The sequence below is a fragment of the Elephas maximus genome, chromosome 5, assembly GCF_024166365.1.
Source record: "Elephas maximus indicus isolate mEleMax1 chromosome 5, mEleMax1 primary haplotype, whole genome shotgun sequence".
Taxonomy (NCBI): domain Eukaryota; kingdom Metazoa; phylum Chordata; class Mammalia; order Proboscidea; family Elephantidae; genus Elephas; species Elephas maximus.
In genome coordinates this window covers 111,383,544-111,404,622 of record NC_064823.1, presented here as the reverse complement: position 1 = coordinate 111,404,622, position 21,079 = coordinate 111,383,544, and the positions used below count along the sequence as shown (strand labels likewise).

At 37.0% G+C, this 21,079-nt stretch overlaps 1 protein-coding gene across 3 annotated transcripts in view; it reads right to left on the bottom strand.

Annotated features, from left to right (window-relative positions):
• Positions 1 to 2,952: 2,952 nt before the first annotated feature.
• The window catches only part of NFXL1 (nuclear transcription factor, X-box binding like 1), a 77,082-nt gene continuing 58,955 nt past the window's right edge, over positions 2,953 to 21,079 (bottom strand). For all 3 annotated transcript variants that reach the window (XM_049886294.1, XM_049886293.1, XM_049886292.1), the window contains exons 19-23: positions 19,142 to 19,211; positions 11,473 to 11,577; positions 7,994 to 8,080; positions 7,154 to 7,207; positions 2,953 to 3,831 (exon numbers count right to left, since the gene is read on the bottom strand). In XM_049886294.1, the coding sequence (XP_049742251.1) occupies positions 3,658 to 3,831; positions 7,154 to 7,207; positions 7,994 to 8,080; positions 11,473 to 11,577; positions 19,142 to 19,211 (490 nt within the window). In that variant the 3' untranslated portion in view covers positions 2,953 to 3,657. The remainder of the gene's footprint in view (positions 3,832 to 7,153; positions 7,208 to 7,993; positions 8,081 to 11,472; positions 11,578 to 19,141; positions 19,212 to 21,079) is intronic.

Sequence of the window (21,079 nt, the reverse complement as noted above, 5' to 3'; positions counted from 1 at the left end):
GATATGACTTTTCATCCAACTTCAGTCAAGATCTTAATGGAAATTTCCAAAATTACTCATAAGGTTGTCAAATCCATCTCTGTTATTCTGGAGGAGGCAACAAATAGCAAAATACATTACCATTCCTTGAATATTACTGCTGGGGAAAAAATGGTATACACTTGTAAAATGTATTTTGTTTCTGAAATGAGATGTGAAAGTAGAAAATACTGGATATGTATAGTAGGATAACTGAAATATTGATTTCATGTTATTCTAACATTAGATTTAGAGTCCAATATCTGAGTTTATCATAACAGTTAAAAATTAAGTTCTTAGTAGGTGGCAGGTTTTGTACGAAGCACTTTACTTGCATTCACAATGTACCAACTACTTAATGAGGCAGGTAGTAACCAGAATGCTCCTTAGAAGTGAAGATAGTGAGACTTGGTCTTGTTTACTTGGGACATGTTACGAGGAGGAACCAGCCCCCTGGAGAAGGACATTAGGGAAAAAGAAGTCCCTCAACGAGATGGACTGACACAGTGGCTGCAACAATGGGCTCATGGAAGGTTGGAACCGTCTACAGCACTTAACAAATACCATCACCTTTATTTTAGAAATGTGACATGTGTAGAGTTGAGATAACCAGCCTAAGGTCACACAGCTAAAAAGGGGCTGAACTGGGATCTCCTGAAGGCAGTGATTTGAGGACTATGTTCTCCCTAAGATCCTTCCGCATGGCACATCATCACCTCAGGGACACCAGCCTGGGAATCAGGAGCGGAGGAGGTTTATCTGCTAGCTAGCTCTGCCTGGAGCAAATCACGTGGTCTTCCTGACCGTGGTTAATCCAGTCTAGGAGGGCTGGATTTGATTGCCAAGGTTTCTGCAGGCATTCTGAAGCCAAGTATGATTTTCTATTTTGCCTCCTTTCTCTTTCACTTTCTGCCCTCTGGTGGAAGTGTTACGTGAACTATGAAATTAAAGTAGCTCAATCAACGGGTTTGAGATAACCAGGGTATTATCAGTCTCCCTTTCTCTTCTACTGCTATACTGTGCTCCTCTGAGAAGTAAAGCTGATTGCATTGATGGTGTAAACCAAGCAGTCCTTAAAGCTCCTTTTAGCAAGAAAATCGAACCAGCTCTAGTTACTAATGTCACCAGAGGGTATAACTGCAGTTCTTTGCATGCTTTTCCACAGACTAGCATAGCTTTACAGAGAAATGGTATATAAAACGAGGCTAGACATCTTTATACTCCTTGTAACAAACTTTTATTTTGTAGGGGGGTCACAAAAATATTAAAGAATTCTCACAATATAGTCAAACTAATTTGAACACGCAGAAGGTCCCAGTAATCTTCAATGACCTGGGTCAATATTCATGTTATTCCCTTAAAAAAAAAAAAAAAAAACTTGCCATATTTATTTGTCAACTTAGTGACAACCATCATCCAGTTCTTTAAAATACTTTAAATTTTGCAAAAGAAGCATTTCTAGCCTTTTGAATTTTTTATTGTCTAGCATTTGAAGCATATATCTAACTAATTAGACAATCTGGAAAAAAAATACAAACCTTGAAGAGATTTATGGAAAAATTTACTTAAAACTAGTGAATATACCTTTGGCAAGGTGAAAGAGTGATTTTAGAGATAAAATTTAAATTTTGGCCATACATCATGTCACACAGTTTTGCTTAATAAAAAAATGACAATTGGAGAACAAAAAAGTTGAGTAGCCAGCATCCCAGAATGAAATTAGTCAGTTGCAAAAGGACAAATACAAGACCACTATTATAAGAACTTGAGAAATAGTTTAAACTGAGAAGAAAACATTCTTCTGTGGTTACAAGAAGGGGGAGGGAGGGAGGGTGGGAGAAGGGCACCCACTAATTAGATAGTAGATAAGAACTACTTTAGGTGAAGGGAAAGAGCACACAAGACAGGGGAGATCAGCACAACTGGACTAAACCAAAAGCAAAGAAGCTTCCTGAATAAACTGAATGCTTTGAAGGCCAGTGTAGTAGGGGCAGGGGGCTGGGGACCATGGTTTCAGGGGACATCTAAGTCAATTGGCATAATAAAATCTATTAAGAAAAGATTCTGCATCCCACTTTGAAGAATGGCGTCTGGCGTCTTAAATGCTAGCAACCAGCCATCTAAGATGCATCAATTGGTCTCAACCCACCTGGATCAAAGGACAATGAAGAACACCAAGGACACAAGGCGATTACAAGCCCAAGAGACAGAAAGGGCAACATGAACCAGAGACTACATCATCCTGAGACCAGAAGAACTGGATGGTGCCCGGCTACAACTGGCTACAACCGATGACTGCCCTAACAGGGAACACAACAGAGAACCCCTGAAGGACCAGGAGAGCAGTGGGATGCAGACCCCAAATTCTCTTAAGACCAGACTTAATGGTCTGACTGAGACTGGAAGGACCCTGGTGGTCATGGCCCCCAGACCTTCTGTTGGCCCAGGACAGGAACCATTCCCGAAGCCAACTCTTCGGACATGGATTGGACTGAGCAATGGGTTGGAGAGGGATGCTGGTGAGGAGTGAGCTTCTTGGATCAGTTGGACACTTGAGACTATGTTGGCATCTCCTGCCTGGAGGGGAAATAAGAGGGTAGAGGGGGTTAAAGCTGGCGAAATGGACACGAAAAGAGAGTGGAGAGAGAGGGCAGGCTGTGTCATTAGGGGGAGAGTAATTGGGAGTGTGCAGTAAGGTGTACATGGGTTTTTGTGTGAGAGACTGACTTCATTTGTAAACTTTCACTTAAAGCACAATAAAAGTTATAAAAAAAATGACTTACAATTCAAACAGATTTGGCTTACTGGTATTTCTGTATCAGTTTGTTTTTGTGAGAACTGATTATGTCCATCTGAAATCTACTTACAGGATGGTGGTGACGAGAAATAATGCACATAAAGCTCAGGAGACCTGTGCTCAGCACGTATTGCTCATAAATATTAGTTTCCTTTTATTATGATTTTGAAAAGACACAAAGTTTTACAAAACATGCCAACTTCAGTTAAAAGCTTCTTACACAAGAAATAGCCACGTGTGAGGAATCTAGTCTGGCATTTGTTAATAACAATTACATTTTCCTCTGAGGAACATATTACACGAAAATTTATATCAATGGCTGATACAAATTCCTCACTAGTAAATCAACTTCTGGAATCTGTTTTACAATTGAAGGTCTTTTAGAGAATCACTTTTTAAAAAAGTACAAAGTTCCATGATCAAGAAAAGTTTCTTCTATTAAGTACATAAAACATTGAGAAATATTCCTGTCTGCATATATGGCTTAGTTTCATCTTAATTTTACAAAAAAGAAAAAAAAAGTTGATTTGAAATATTAAATAAAACAACTAAGTTAACACAAGGAAACACAGTGAACAACTAACATGTTATTCTGCCACAAGCTAAGCCTAATAAATATTTTTTATAAGTTTAAGTCATGCTTTTTACCTTAAACACTGTTATATTGCCCTTTCTAGTACACTAATTAAGATAAAGCTTAACATTCTGTCCTTCTAACAGCTGGAAGAGACTACAGAGATGAACGTGAATTATGTCATGTTCTACAATATATACTTTCTAGTATTCTAAATGTAACAATTCATCTAAATTTAATCTGAGGTATATTAAAAGATCAAAACTTTTTAATCCACATTGTGAGTGATGTACCATGCAAATACTACAACCACAACTCCACACACTGGAAGGAGATAATATTTGTATTTTTGCCACAGCGATAACTCAACTGCCACTTCATCTCTTTTCCTGTTCTTCTTGCGACGACCTTTCAGTCTATTTTCAAAAGCCTCCAGTTCAGCCTAAATCAAAACAGTATCGTTTTAATTAAATTCAATACATACACTGATTTGAAATTTCTCATTTAAATAGATATAAACCAGTTTAGAAATGTTTTCATTGTAATAGTATATAATAAACACATTAAGTGGATTAAAAACTCCACTGCTGATTGTATTTAACAAATTCAGAATTTAGGAAAGCAGAAAGGGAACTGAAGAGTAATAGAAGTGATAACTCAGACTGTATGCCTGACCTTGATTCTAAGTATAGAAACATCTGATTAAATCAAGTTGCCCTAAAATATGGACACTGGTCTTCTACTTCATTAACTTACTGGGGCTCTGTGATATAGCTTGTATCGAGTGCTAAGAGATGCCCAGTCAGAATAAGGATACCTATAACACTATCACTAATGCTAGTAATAAACATTAGTGACTTATAGGAAAGACATTCAAGTGAGTACAGAGGAAAAAGCTGCCAGAACTTGATTCTTCTCTTTATCAAGTAACATTTAAAAACATATAATAAAAAGTCTTCCGGGGAAAAATATGCTTCAAGCCTTAAATCAAAATGACTCTTTTAAAAAGTAGAATCAAAAACTGCTCTGAAAAAGAATAGCCCCCCCAAAAACTCAATGCAGGTGACTCAACTCTGACTTACAGCAATCCTACAGGACAGAACAGAACTGCCCCATAGGGTTTCCAAGGAGCACCTGGTACATTTGAACTGCAGACTGAGCTCTTAACCACAGCGCCAAAAGAATAACTGGATTATATTCATTACAAAATGCCGATTTTTATTTTACTGCTTAAAGGCTAAACCATACCCATTGCTGTCAAGTAGATTCCAACTCATAGCAACCCTACAGGATAGAGTAGAACTGCCCCATAGGGTTTCCAAGGCTGTAAAACTTGACGGAAGCAGACTGCCACATCTTTCTCTCGAGGAGTGGGCTGTTGGGTTCAATATGCTGACCTTGTGGTCAGCAGCCAAGCACTTTACCACTGCACCACCAGGATTCCTTTTCTATTGCTTGAACTTTATTAAACTTCTCTTATTTTTAGGAATACATAATAGTATAATTATTAACTAAAATATATGTGTAAGATCCACTCAAAACTCTACTTAATAGACGAAATGTAAACTTCAGTTAACACATCTATTACTGTGCTATAAACTACAGTTGAAGATGCAATCATATATTTAATACAAAATGACCTTTTTCCATGAGTCAAAATGTCAACATATTCTCAAGTTGTTTTTGGTATACAGAAAAAGGTCAAAGTATCTTAAAAGCAGTCAAGCTTGAGAACCACTGAAATACTAATGTTTCAATGATAACCCACAGTTATCAAGTGTATTTTAAATTGTTTTATATGTTCTGTTTAAAAAATCAGTAAATAGGAAATATATTTAAGATTTCCATTTAAAACAGTTTATAGAGGGGGTGGGGGAATACCCTAAACTAATCCTGATAATTTTGTCTCCCAGGATTTCCAGAGAACCCATATTTTACTATATAGTCATCCCTTGGTATCCACAGGGGATTCATTCCCAGATCCCCCCTCCCCCCAAAGACATCAAAATCCTCGGATGCTCAAGTCCCTTATATTAAAAAAAAAAAAAAAAAAGGTATAATATTTGCATATAACCTATGTATAGCCTCCTGTATTCTTTAAATCATCTCTAGGTTACTTACAATACCTCATACAACGTAAATACTATGTAAATAGTCGTTTCATCACAACTGAAGACTTGCTCTGGAGTAGCCTTTCTCTTCTGTCAGTTTCATGAGCTCTTCTGGGAACACGGATGCTGCCTTGCATCAGCCGATATAGACTCGCTCATGATCTTTACATTCTGGAGGCTGCAGTGCTTTACATAGCTAGTCAGCCAACCCCTACTAACCTTAAACTCCTTCCCCTCGCTTTCCTCAACTCTCTCACGTTTAGCCTTTGAAGGATTGCTCTGACCACATAATTGCTTTTTGCAAGCCATTTTTCACAGAAACAAAGGGTGCATGCTCAAAACAAGTGCTGGCAAGGGACTGAGGATGTGTGAAATGGCAGGAGGATACAGCAGGGTACGTATACACATCATTCTTGTGGCAAATTCAAGTTTTGCTTTTTGGAACTTGTCAATATTATAGAATCATAAAATATCAGAGGTCATCTTGGCTACATGAATTCTTCCTAATATCACCCCTTCCGGTCATATAACCATTTCAGTTCCCTCATTCATAAAGGTAGTAGTTTAGCATATAATACACCATGCTGGATAAATACAATGCATCTCAAACTGACAAATATTACACATCACTACCAGTAAGTTACCGCAGCCTTACCGCAGCCCCAGTGGCAGAGCGGTTAAGAGCTACGGCTGCTAAACAAAAAGTGAGCAGTTCAAATCTACCACCCACTTCTTGGAAACCCTATGGGGCAGTTCTGCTCAGTCCTATACGGTCGCTATGAGTCGGACATATTCGACGGCAATAGGTTTGTGTTTTTTTTTTTTTTAAGTAGTAAGTTAAGCCACTCTTTGGAGTATATGGCCAGCGCAGTATATGAGGAAACAGGGTGTATCAGGAGTGTATTTGTTATCCAGGTAATAACAAAGAACAGATAATAACCGTGCATTAATGAATCTAATAGGGAAATAAAGAATCAGTACTATGGAGACAAATGAATTGGTTTCTAAGGAGTCCCTGGGTGGCACAAATGGTTAAGCATTCAACTACTAACCGAAAAGTTGGCACTTCAAACCCACACAGGGGCACCTTGGAAAAAAGGCCTAGATATCTGCTTCCAAAAGGTCACGGCCATGTAAACTCTATGGTGCTCAGGTCTATTCTGCAATGCCATGAGTTGCAATCGACTTGAAGGTAGCTGGTTTGATTTTGGTTTATTGACTAGCAAACAGCACCTACCTGTTGCACAACTCAAATATTTAAAATAAAATAGAACTTGAATATTTTTAGATGAGTCAGGGCATGGGCTCCAAGAGATGCCCTGAACTGAATGCTGTTCCCGTCATCAACACCCCCTACCCGCCCCCCACCCCCAAAAAGAGTTCAAATTCTTATGGCTGGAGAATGGATAAAACTGGTAAGGAAGTAAATTGAAAAATACAAAATATCTGAGAATATATGAGATCTTGCGCCTCCTCAAAGCTTCAGTATTGAAGAAGTGAATGGCTGATTTTTCTTTTGAAGAAACTACTTACACTATTTTCAGTTCAAATTAGGACTGACTGATCCTCTAGTTTGTACGTGAATACACCTTGTTTCCATGTAAATTAACAATGATGCCAAGAGATCTAAATCTGGCTATGTTGTTTAGTTACCTGCTGTCTTCGTTTTTCCTCTTCAAGAGCAGCTTTGGCTTCTGCTTCTTTTATCTGTTTATATACATTTAAAAATAAATTAACCTTGTAATCATCAAATTTTACATAGAATTTTAACTTCTTCCCACTCAGGCTCCCCTAATCATAACAATGTTTGGAGCTCTGTACTGGAAATTATTGAAAGAAATGAAATGAAAATGTTATACTGAGAAATGTTATGAAGGTACTGTCTAATAAATTTAGTGAGAAATGTTACACTTTATATAAATATTTCAGCTTAACATCTATGATATAGATGGTAGATCACAATTTAAAGAGTTAAAACACTGTAAAGTGAAATAGTTTTAAGACTAGATCTATTTTTTTGAGTTACTATATTGAGAAGCTTTAGTCAATTACTAAATACCATCCTTTTCTCTAGTGTGGAGATTGATCATTTATCTTTAACGTCCTATCTGGAACGGAGTCCTTAGTTTCAAAATAAGAGTTTATTCATTGACTGGGTTGACAGAAGGAACAGTGAGACTAAAGGTAACTCGAACAGCAAAGAATCACAAAATCTTATTTTTGTATTATTTTAACCTAATTTTCAGAAGGCTTAGCTAATGTTCCAACTGGTAATTATATCCCCGAGCACACACACTGAAACTGGCAAAGAGGATGTAAAGCCAGGCAAGAAAAAGCACATCAAAGACTCAAAGTAAGCCTTTAAAACTACACTTTTATTATAAAAGCAAAAAGATGAATTTCAAGTTATGTTTTTAATGAGTGAATAAACATTAATTCCCACGTGATAGGAAAATGCCATTAGCACATTAAAAATGACATTTAAGACATTACCTCAGAGGCTTTCCGCTTCATTTCCTTGCATGTTGCATCACACTCTATTGAGACCTGATTTTCACGTACTTTATTGCACTGCAAATCCTACAAATAATCCAAATTTCAGATTTAAAAAACTCCCTCAAAGTCCTAACTATATGCCATTAAAAAAGCAAAAATTCCCTAATTCAATGTTTCACATGTTATTTGACAGTCATGTTCATTAACATTTAATGATGATAATGATTGTCAGCATTGAATGTCTTGGTTCAAACAGTGATTATTTCCTCTTAACTGCAAAAAAATAAATACCATAAAGTTGGAATTCATTTAATAATTATTTACTACGTGCCAACTTAGCTCCCATTTTATTTTTACTCTTTATTTTTCTTTATTGTTTCTTCTTACTCTTTTGGAGTGTCCAGGGAATAAAATGTTCTAGAGCAATGTTGTCCAACAGAACTTCTGGTGGTAAATAACAGGAATGCTCTCTACCTACACTATCTGATAGAGTAGTACTGACCACATGCAGTTACTGAGCACTTGAAACGTGGCTAGCCTGACTGAAGAACTGATTTTATAAAAATTATTTTAACGTTAATTTATGAAAATTCCAATTTAAACAGCCACATGTAGCTGAATACTATCTCAGTGCAGTTGTACAGAGTTTTCTGGACAACTACAAATTTTTCTCGGAACTATTAAAACCTTTTGTTTTTAAATTGACATGAAAATCATCGTGAAGCTATGTTTTTGCATTTCTCTCCCTCCTTAATGAAACGTGTGAAAATTGGTCTTTCTTGATGACCTGACATCAACATTATGATCAGTGTTTCTTTGTACTAGCTATGATAAAATAATGACCTTCTGAGTTGAACAGAACAGTGGTCCTTATTTTAAATAGTCTTACACTTTGTAGTTCTCTTACTACTGCTGTTGATTAACTGTGTCCCCCAAAATTATGTGTTGTAAATCGTATTCCTATACCTGTGGATGTGATCCCATTTGGGAATAGGGAAGTAGGAAGTGCATATACTTTAAATGGAAGTACTTTATGGCACTGCATTTTATTAATTACAGTGGGCTCCCCTCCTCCCCATACTTCTTCATTTTTTACTAACAATGGTGAGAAACACAATCTTGTCCCCCAAAAACAGTCCAAACAGGGGAAAAATAACTTGAATAAACATTAGAAACAAAAATGAGCATTGTGTGTTTACAGACATTAAGTCTATCAGTCTGGAAGAAGGGTCCTCTCTTTTCTCATTCCAAAGGTACTTACAGAGCACGAAGCACATGCTGAGCACCGTGCCGTGAGCAGGAGACACAAGAAAAAGAGTATAATAGGAAGATAACTTGTAAATAATTTGGGAAGTGTTAGCTAATAACAACAACAATAATAGCAGCTACCCTTTATTAAGCATGGGTGACCTGGGTGGTACAAACGTAACGTATTCGACTGTTAACTGAAAGGCTAGAAGTTCAAGTCCACCCAGAGGTACCTGGAAAGAAAAGTCCTAGCTATCTACTTCTGAAAAATCCACCACTGAAAACCCTATGGAGCACAGTTCTACTGTGACACACATGGGGTTGCCATGAGTCAGAGAAGACAGCAACTGGTGGCTATTAAGTATAGCGATCATTAAGCTAAATGCTATATATGCATTACTTATTTTATTCCTTCCAATAAATCCATGTATAAACTCTATTTTAAAAGTGAGGAAATAAGTTATAGACATAGATCACAAAGTTATGAAATTAGTACAACGAAAGCCAAAAAAAGGAGCACCTCGGTCTTCCGAAGGGAGTCAGGAAAGACCTTTACAAAAGAAGAAATGCTTGCTCTGGAGTACAGGCAGGGCTCTTCATATCAAAGGAGTAAAGAAAAAGACACTGTATTTTACACAGAAGAAGGAATGTATACCTTTCCACAGAAGAAGGGGGAGTATGGTATACACGCTAGGATACTTTAACAGATTAACAGAGATGAACGCTAGGGGATGAGCACTGGACAAGCAGGCAAAGGCTGTATCAGAGATTCCCTTATATGGTGAGTCTGAATATACATATATGTTTCTTACAGAATGCATATATTTTTTTCCATAAGTGATGAAGAACTATTGAAGAATTTCAATCAGGGAAGTAGCATGTTTGGAGACAAGGAAATTGGTTATGAAGCTGTTGCCAAAGTCTAGGAAAGAGCTAGATCTTCTAAAGGGTGGCAAACTGCACTTGGGCAATCTCCGTTTTGGACAATGACATAAGAGGAAACTTTACAAGACATTTTCTCACAAAAGAAGTAGCTTGACTAAGTATTGATTTTCACGTAAAGGTAGTCCAATTTAAATACATAAAATTTAGGGATTCAACTCCAGAAGAAGTCAGACCTAAAAATTTAAATTCAGAAGTTACCTACCCAGGAAATTATCCTGGGAGCTGTGAAAATAAATCAAAAGCAAAGCACCTATAAAAAAAATCCATTTGTTGAACGGATAAATGAAAGAATGAATCCTCTAGGGAAATTTAAAGAGAAGAAAAAGGAGACTAGACACAACTTAGGAACACCCATAGGAATGGTAACAAAAAAAAAAAAAAGGAGTTACAACTCCAGATAGAATAAATCAGAGGTCAAGAAAGGAAGCAACTTTAAAAGAGTCAGCGCTGTCAACAGGAAAAGTAAGGAAAATGAGAACTAAAAAAAGACCATTAGGACACTGACATTTGAGAATTTAGTGAGACTCTTTTCCATCCTAAGTTGTGTTGAACAGCACAGAGTTGATTTCCCTCAGTCTTCCAATCATCGGTTTTTGCCCGGTTGGGGTACTCTTTCATTACCACTACTTCATCCTAAAGCTAATTCTGGGTTTGGAAGCTTTGTTCTAAGGCTGTACATATGAAGTCTTTTTAAGGCAACACTTTCAAAGGATAATTGTGATGGCAAAAAACAGTTTCATGAACAGGAGCAACAAAGGTTAATCCCAGACCATTTCTCAATCCATGAAACTCACTTTATCACTCATACTGGGTCTTACTTCAAAGAACTGAAATCTAGAGCACACTAGTTCTATCCAAGAAGGAGCAATGAAGTTGGTTCCAACATAAAACAATCTCTTTCTACTATTAAACTGCCAAACACTAAATTGCCAAAGATGACTTTTAAAATAAACATTTACAGAAATAAACCCAAAACTGCTGCCATCAATTCCGACTCATAGCGACCCTATAGGACAGAGTAGAACTGCCCCACAGAGTTTCCAAGGAGCTCCTGGCCGATTTGAACTGCCGACCTCTTGGTTAGCAGCCATAACATTTAGCCACTATGCCACCAGGGTTTCCTATTTACAGAAATAGAGATACTAATTTTAACAGGAATAAAAAGATTCTGAGAAATAAGGCCTTAAAATTAAAAGTGAAGCAATAAAGCCAAAGAACCAAACTACACAGACAAAAAAAAAAAAAAAACCAGAAAAGTATTTTCAATAACTTAGAATAATTACCTTTTTTATTCTCTTGCAAGGACATCTAAGTTTTACCTTCTGATTGCAATTAAAAGGACATTCACCAGGATGGCACATCTCTTTGCATCTATGACCACAAGGAAGCTAAAATAAAACCAAAAGACAGCATTTACATGTTCCCATATTGGCCATACTCCCCTCCCTCCCCCAACAACTACTATAAGAAAGAGTGCATCACAGAAGGGTCAATTAATCCTGGCTAACTCATCAACTTTTTTTTTTAAATATGAATTATTTCAATTACACAGAAATGTTAGTATTTTCCTCTGCTTTACTCCAAGAGTGCACCTCACAGCCACTGTCGTAGCCAGGTACAGGCATGTTTTAGTGAATGAAATGTAAGCATAAATCATTTGTGCCTTAAAGCATTTCTGGAACATACATTCATGCCCCACCTTCGTCCATGTGCTAGAAATGATGACATCTGAAGCATAATGGAAAGTATATGTCAAAGAGAACAGAACCGCCCAACTCGCTTAGCTCCCTGGATGAATACATAAAGCACAGCACTCTGCCTACCTTCCCTGTACCAGTATGTGAGAAAGAAACATCCTTGTGTTTAAGCCACTATATTGTGGTATCTTGTTACAAGTGCTTAACCTCTCACTCTAAAACATTTATCCTTGCCATTATACATTAAAACATATTATTTACATAGCCAAACCAACTCAGTAATTGCCATGATTTCTACATGTTCCTTGTTTTTATCTATAATTCATTTTATGTTCCATTTTAATCCCAATAATAAGAAAAACTCTTCTTAAGAGTTAAACTTACAAAACAATATTGTTTGTGAATAAATACCCATGCCATCATCACCACAGCTAGCACATATATAGCATTTACCATATTCTAAGCACTGTTCTGAGACCTTTATATATTATTAACTCAATACTCAGAAAACACTCTGACAATATTATCATTATTCTCATTTTATGTATGAACAATTCCAGTTACAGTGGTGTTAAATAACATGCCAAAGTAAAAAGAAAAGCCTGCATGGGGATGGTAAAACCAAATTCAGAAATTAAAAGTAGAAATTTATATATGGGACTCAGTTTAAAGATGTAGTTCTTAATGGGATCTTTATATTTTCATTAGCTAAATTCAACTCTAATTAAACAGTCCAGAACACAAAGAGTATACATCAGAGAAGCAGTAGGACTGGAAGGAGATGACTAAGCCATTCTCACACCTCATTCTTTCATTCACATTCAATAAACACTGACCAACTGCCTAACATGTACAATGAGGAAACTAGGCACTAGATACAAAGACAAAAAAGACATACTCCCTGACCGCAAGGAATGTACAGGGATGAGGAGGAAAGGGGAAGGAAACAAAGTAAACAATTTATCAGTATATTAGAATTTATTAGAATCTCGTATTTTAACTTTGAGTACAAAATATCTACTCAAGATTTATTTATTTATTTATTTTTATGTCTTAGCTGATACTAAGTATGACTTGATTCTATAGTGGTTCTCAAAGTGTGGTTCTTGAATCGACATCATCATCACTGCGTAAGAGCTTATTAGAATGCAAATTCTTAGGCCCCAATCCAGACCTAAAAAATTAGAAACTTTGGTAGAGGTGGGGCCCAGCAATTTATTTTTGAGCAAGCCCTTGAAGTGATTCTGATGTACACTAAGGTTTGGGAACCACTGTGTAGCCTTACTGTCAACAAGCCATAGACCAGAAAGAGTTCTACTAGACATAATGAAATTCACCTGTCCACTTTTAGATTGTTCCAGACATCTGGATTCTTCCCAGGCTAAGTATACATTTTTTTTAAGAAAGTCCACGGTGACTTCCAGAATGGTCTGGTTGTTATTGTCATCAGGTGTCACAGAGTCAGTTCTAATTCACAGTGACCTTATGTACAACAGAACAAACACCAGCCACTGTTGCAGCTGTGTCAATCCATCTCATTGAAGGTCTTCCTCTTTTTCACTGACCTTCTACTTTACCAATCGTGATGCCCTTCTCCAGGGACTGGTCCCTCCTGATAACATGTCCAAAGTATGTGAGATGAAGTCTCACCATCCTCTCTTCTAAGGAGCATTCTGGCTGTACTTCTTTCAAAATAGATTTGTTTGCTCTTCTAGTGGTCCATGGTATATTCAATATTCTTCACCAACACTGTAATTCAAAGGTGTCAATTCTTCTTTGGTCTTCCTTACTCACTGTTCAGCTTTCACACGCATATTAGGGAGTTAAAAATACCATAGCTTGGGTCAGGTGCACCTTAGTTCTCAAAGTGACAGCTTTGCTTTTTAAACACTTTTGAAAGAGGTCTTTTGCAGATTTGCCTATGCAGTGTCATTTGATTTCTTGACTGCTGCTTCAAGGGGCACTGATTAAGCACCCAAGTAAAAAGAAATCCTTGACAACTTTAGTATTTCCTCAGTTTATCATGATGTTGCTTAATGGTCCAGTTGTGAGAATCTTTGTTTTATGTTGAGGCATAATCCATACTGAAGGCTGTATAGTCTTTGATCTTCATCAGTAAGTGCTTCAACTCCTTTTCACTTTCAGCAAACAAGGTTGTGTCATCTGCATATTGCAGGCTGCTAATGAGTCTTTCGTCAATTCTGATGCCAAGATTTTCTTCATAGTCCAGCTTCTTGGATTATTCGCTCAGCATACAGAGATGGAATAAGTATGATGAATACTAATTTTAAACCACACAGTATCCCCTTGTTCTGTTCAAACGACTCCCTCTTAGTCTATGTACAAGTTCTGCATGAACACAATAAAATGTTCTGAAATTCCCATTCTTCCCAATGTTATCCATAATTTGTCATGATTCATACAGTCAAATGCCAATAAAACACAGGTGAACATCTTTCTGGTATTCTCTGCTTTCAGCCAAGATCCATCTGATATAAGCAATGACATCCCTGGTTCCATGTCCTCTTCTAAATCCAGCTTGAGTTTCTGGCAGTTCCCTGTCCACATACTGCTGCAACCACTTTTGAATTATCTTCAGCAAAATTTGACTTGTGTGTGATATTAATATTGTTTGGTAACGTCCACATTCTGTCAGATCACTTTTCTTTGGAATGGGCACAAATATGGATCTCTTCTAGTCAGTTGGCCAGGTAGCTATCTTTCAAATTTCTTGGCACAGATGAGTGAGCACTGCCAGCACCACACCCATTTGTTGAAACATCTCATTTATATTCTGTCAATTCCTGGGGTTTTGTTTTATGCCAATGCCTTCAGTGTAGCTTGGACTTCTTCCTTCATTACCATCGGTTCTTGATCATGTGCTACCTCCTGAAATGGTTAAATGTCAACCAATTTTTTTTTGTACAGCGACTCTATACATTCTTTCCATTTATTTTGATGCTTCCTGCATTGTTCAATATTTTGTCCACAGAATCCTTCAATACTGCAACTCAAGGCTTGGATTTTTTTCTTCAGTTCTCAGCAGGAAACCCTGGTGGTGTAGTGGTTAAAAGCTATCTATGGCTGCTAATCAAAAGGTCAGCAGTTTGAATCCACCAGGCGCTCCCTGGAAACCTTATGGGGCAGTTCTACTCTGTCCTACAGGATTGCTATGAGTCGGAATCAACTCGATGGCAACAGGTTTAGTTTTTTCTTTCAGCTTGAGAAATGCCAAGCATATTCTTCCCTTTTGATTTTCTAATTCAAGGTCTTCGGACATTTCATTTTAATACTTTTTCTGTCTTCTTGAACTGCTCTTTGAAATCTTCAGTTCAGCTCTTTTACTTCTTCATTTCCTCCACTTGCTTTAGCTAGTCTATGTTCAAGAGCAAGTTTCATAGTCTCTTCTGACATCCATTTTGGTCTTTTCTTTCTTTCCTATCTTTTTAATAATCTTTTGCTTTTTTCATGTATGACAGATATATCCTTTATGTCATCCTACAACTCATCTGCTCTCCAGTCATTAGTGTTCAAAGCATCAAATCTATTCTTCAGATGGTCTCTAAATTAAAAAAAAAAAAAAAAAAATTACATGGGATATATTCAAGGTCATACTTTGGCTTTCGTGGACTTGTTTTAATTTTCTTCAGCTTCAACTTGAACTTGCATATGAACAATTGATGGTCTGCTCCGCAGTTGGCCCTTGGCCTTGTTCAGACTGATGATATTGGGCTTCTCCATCACCTCCTTCCACAGATATAGTCCATTTGATTCCTGAGCATTCCATCTGGAGAGGTCCATGAGTATTGTCACCATTTATGTTGTTGAAGAAAGGCATGTGCAATGAAGAAGCTGTTGGTTTTGCAAAATTCCATCATGCGATATCCTGTGTCATTTCTATCACCAAGGCCATATTTTCCAACTACCGATCCTCCTTCTTTGTTTCACCTTTCCCATTCCAATCACGAGCAATTATCAATGTATCCTGATTACATGTTTGGTCAATTTCAGACCAAAGCCGTCGGTAAGAATCTTCAATTTCTTCATCTTCAGCCTTAATGGTTGGTGTGTAAATTTGAACAATGGTTGTATTAACTGGTCTGCCGTGTAAGCATATGGATATTATCTGTCTTAGGCTGGGTTCTCTAGAGAAAGAGAGAGAAGAAATGCTCATGTGGTTGTAGAGGCTGGCAAGTCCCAAGTACACAGGTCAGGCATCAGGCTAGAGGCTTCTCCTGATTGGTGTAGGTGCAGTAACTGAGGAAACCAAGATTGGTATGTTAGCTGGCAGGCCACTGGCTCATGAGCTGTGGAGGCTGCCAAATCCAAGATCAGCAGGTAAGACAGAAGGCTGCTAGGCCACAGGCTGTGGAAGCTGAAGAATCCCAAGATTTTGGCAGGTAAGATGGTAGGCCACTTACTCACAGGCTGCGAAGGATGACGAATCCCAAGACTGGTGGGTAATAACGGCAGGCAGCTGGCTGAAGTCCCAAGACCCAGAGCTCAGATGATGACGAGCCAGATGCAGGATGCAGAGCAAGCAAGCAAGCTTTCCCAGAACGTCTATATATATCGCAGACAGGCCAAACCTTGGAGGAAACTCCCTTTACAGCTCACTGGTTTATCACATCATGGAGGATAATTGTATCATTATGTAACTGCCAAACGACTGAAAGTCACAGCCCAGCCACATTTACACACAATCTTAACTATCACATTATCCTATCACTAACAGCACTTTTTTTTGTTTGTTTGTTTAACAGCACTGTACTTCAGGATAGATTTTTTTGACAATGAATATGGTATCATTCCTCTTCAATTTGTCATTCTCGACATGGTAGATCATATGATTGCCTATTCAAAATGGCCAGTATCAGTCCATTTCAGCTCACTAAGGCCTAGGATATCGATGTTTATGCATTCCATTTCACTTTTGACAACTTCCAATTTTCCCAGATTCATACTTCATACATTCCACATTCCAATATTAATGTATGTCTTCAGCTGTTTCTTCTCATTCTGAGCCATGTCACATCAGCAAATGAAGGTCCCAAAAGATTGATTACATCCATGTCATTAAGGTCAACTCTACTTTGAGGTGGCAGCTCCTCCCCAGGCCTATTTTGAGTGCCTTCCGACCTGATGGGCTCATTTTTTGGCACTATATCAGACAATGTTCTGTTGCTATTCACGAGGTCTTTGCTGGCCAATTTTTTTAGAACGCCAGGTCCTTTTTCCTAGCCTGTGTTAGTCTGGAAGCTCTGCTGAAACCTACTCACTGTGGGTGATCCCGCTAGTATTTGAAATACTGGTGCCTTAGCTTCCAGCATCACAGCAACACGCAAGCCACCACAGGATGACAAACTGACAGATGAGTGGGGAACAGAATGGTCTAGAACCCAAAAACCACGAACATGGACAACACATTATTAAATAAATGGTACCCACGCATCTAGTCCACCAAATGCCCTCAAAGTATTGTAATTTAAGCAGCCGAGGCAATGCTAAATCACAAATTAGGAAACCCTGAATTCAATCACCGTATTTCTAACTGCCAAACCATACCAAGTTACTGTGTCTGAGTAAAAATAAACATTCTCAACCACTTATTACCTGAAATCTGAATTAGACAGAAGATTTATTTTAACAAGGAAAAATTCAGTACTTGAAGAATTCAGAAAACTAAATTTGAAATAACCTGTTCTCCTAATGTTATTTATACAACAAAAACAGGATTATTAAAATAATCATTTATTGTTTCAAATGGTCTCTTCTTATAATCTTACGTAACTTTTTGAATTCCAAAGTTCAATTTCCAACAGTTCTTAAAATAAAGAGATATTCATAAAACAGTCAAAAGCTTTAGTTAAAAAGAAACATTGTTAACAAGCAGTATAATGTCTTGAATTTTATTTTACATTTAATGAAAGATTACTATATTTAAGACTTCATTATCATCTCTTCCTACCTCTAAACAGGATGATAAACAATTAGATAAGTGCTTGTCTTAGTTATCTAGTGCTATTATAACAGAAATACTGCAAATGAGGGGCTTTAACAAATTTATTTTCTCACATTTTAGAAGACTAGAAGTCTGAATTCATGCTGTCAGCTCTAGGGAAAGGCTTTCTTTCTGTGTAGGCTACGGAGGAAGATCCTTGACCCTTTTGAGCTTCTGCTCCTGGGCAATCTTCACGTGGCTTGGCATCTATCTTAGCGCATCTCTGCTTGCTAGCTTGCATTTAATCTCTTTTATATCTCAAAAGATATTGTCTCAAAATATGCCCTATATTAATCCTGTCTCATTAAGGTAACAAAGATAAGCCATTCCTAAATGGGATTATAACCACAGGCAGAGAGGTTAGGATTCACAACACATATTTTGGGGGTACACAACTCCATCTGTAACAGTGCCTGAGTACAAAGAATTTAAAGAAAAGGGGTACTACTGGTACATCTGTAAGTAAAAAAAAAAAAAAAAATCCCTTTTTGAATGTCCTACCCCCAGTAAGAACAACAAAAAAAAGCACCCTCACTTTTAGAATGGTCAAATGTTAAAGGGACTACTTTGGTTTCTCAAATTATTGCCAGGATAAATCACCAGTAAAATTTTACCTTTTTACTCTGAAGAATTTTTTTCTGAACTACTTTTGACACTTGTAGTTTGAATAAAATGCATGTACAAGCAGCAGAATCTTTAAAAATACAAGTGGAATGAATGCCTTATGCTAATTAAGATAATAAAAAACTTTAAGGCCAGAATAAAGAAGGACAGAGGTATCCTCTATGATATCATCTTCAAGACATCATGGATGTCTCCCACCCACTCCATACCACAAATGTGTGTATGTACGCACTTCTTTTTTTTAAAATAACCTACCATAAATTCACTGTCTAACTGCCTGTGACCCACAGAGTTCTTGATCCATTTATATATTAAGCCTGCATCACATTTTGGGGGGTAAGCATTAGGTCAACACTGGTAAGTAGTAAGCCATCTTTAAAATTATTTTTCTTAAGCTTCTAAAAGGTCATTCCTGGTTCCAACAGCCCCAAATTTCATAAAGAGATGTGCATCTACCTTAACTATACGTGTTACATTTGTACAGACACCAGCAGCATTTTCTTTCTGGACCAATGTACTGACACAAAAAATAAAACTAAACAAAAACATGATGACCAAACAAGAGAAAATTCATATCCAAGGGAAAAAATGCCCAAGGAATATAATATAAAAGGTCCCATTAAGGCTTACCTCTTTAGGGCACTGATTTTTGCAACAACTGAGGAGATTCTTTTCATTTACATCAGCTGTGGTTATTTTTCTAAAAACATAAGAGGAAGTTTTGATGACATTCACATCAAAGTTCATTTTATGGCATAATCTTTCTAAAAATAACTCATAATTTCAAAATAGCCATAAAATTGTTTTACTTCTTTTTTCCTCAGGAAATATTTTTAATTGTGTCTCTATATCTGTAACAGTTATCTTTAAATTACTTAAATGTTGTCTTAGCTCACACCATCCACGCCTTTACCTTCTACCAAAATCAAATGCCAAAACGACAATGCATGCAAGAAATGAATACAAAACACACAAAAAATATCATCTATGTCTGGCCTCTTTTTAAAAGTTCCTCCTAGTGACTTTCCCTATAGATCAATCATTTCAATTCCGATCTTCTTAAAGCATCTAAATAGAAAATTAAAACTAATGGTTTAATGATGCTTCAAACTGAGAAATTTAAGCTATTCAGCAGAAAATGCAGTAAGCTTATTAGAAAAGTTTTCTTCTGTAGTTTTTAATGTTATAATCAATGTTATAATTTAATGGACTTTAAAGTTATAATTTAATGGACTTTAATGTTATAATTTAATGATAATTAAAGTTATCTGTTAATGTTAGAAATTAAGATTAGGGACTCAGTCTGTGCGTTTATATGCTTCTTTATCTGTATCTTTTTATAAACCCAAAATGCTCCTTAGTAGCAAGGAGCGCAAGACTACACCTCACTTGCTTTGGGCATATTATCAGGAGGGATCAGTCCCTGGAAAAGTACGTCAAGCTTGGTAAAGTACAGGGTCAGCAAAAAAGGGGAAGACTGTTAATGCGATGGACTGACACAGCGGCTGCAACAATGGGCTCAAGCATAACGATTGTGAGGATATTGCAGGACCTGGCAGTGTTTCCTTCTCTTGTACATAGGGTCGGTTTGAATCGAAACTGACTCGACGGCACCTAATGACAACATATCTGATTCAAGTTGGTAATCCAGAAAAAGTCACAAACACCAACAAATAAATCATTTTCTAATAAGCAGCTGAACAGAACCACAATAGACAACCACTCCATGAGTCAGTAACTAGTGAAAATCTAAAACTCCTTATCATATACTTCACTTTTCTCTTCTGCATTATCTTTCTTCTTCTCCATTCCTTTATTCTTTCATTTCTTCCCTCCTTTCGCTAGATACATTTGCCAAAATATACTATAAGTCTATCCTCACTGTTGTTCTTGTTAGGTGCTGCTGAGCTGATTTCGACTCATGGCAACCCCATGTGACAGAGAAGAACAGCCCCATAGGGTTTTCTAGGCTGTAATCTTTACGGAAGCAAATTGCCAGGTCTTTCTCCCGAGGAGCCACTGGATGGGTTTGAACCATCAATCTTTTGGTTAGCAGCTGAGGGCTTAACCATTGTGCCATCAGACTTCTTGTCAATTAAAACTATTATCTTAAACATGTATATTAAATTAACCCAGTGCCATTAGCTATAAATATACTCTAACATCTGGAATTTTCTTGGCAAAGTTTTACTTATTAATACCTCAACATTCTATGCTGACTCCATTAAAAGTTGTCGGATATTTTTCATTCTTACAAGTATGGTGCTCATCTCTGCACTCAGAGTTAATACCATTTTGTTCCAGTTACTCTATAATTAGGACTAAATTAATTTCTCAAGGCGTATGTCTTTTATGTCTAATTTCTAGAAAAAAATTTTACACACAGCAGAAAAGGACTAAAAGGAAAAGATGTTTTGTGAAATAAATCACTGAACTACAAGTAAATGAAATTATCAGAACAAATACTAAGACTGAAGAAGTGAGTATAAGAACATACTCTTTAATGTGTATTTAAGAAAAGGAAAAATGAATCCTGGTTAGCTGAGGTAAGAGAAGTCGCCTCATTTC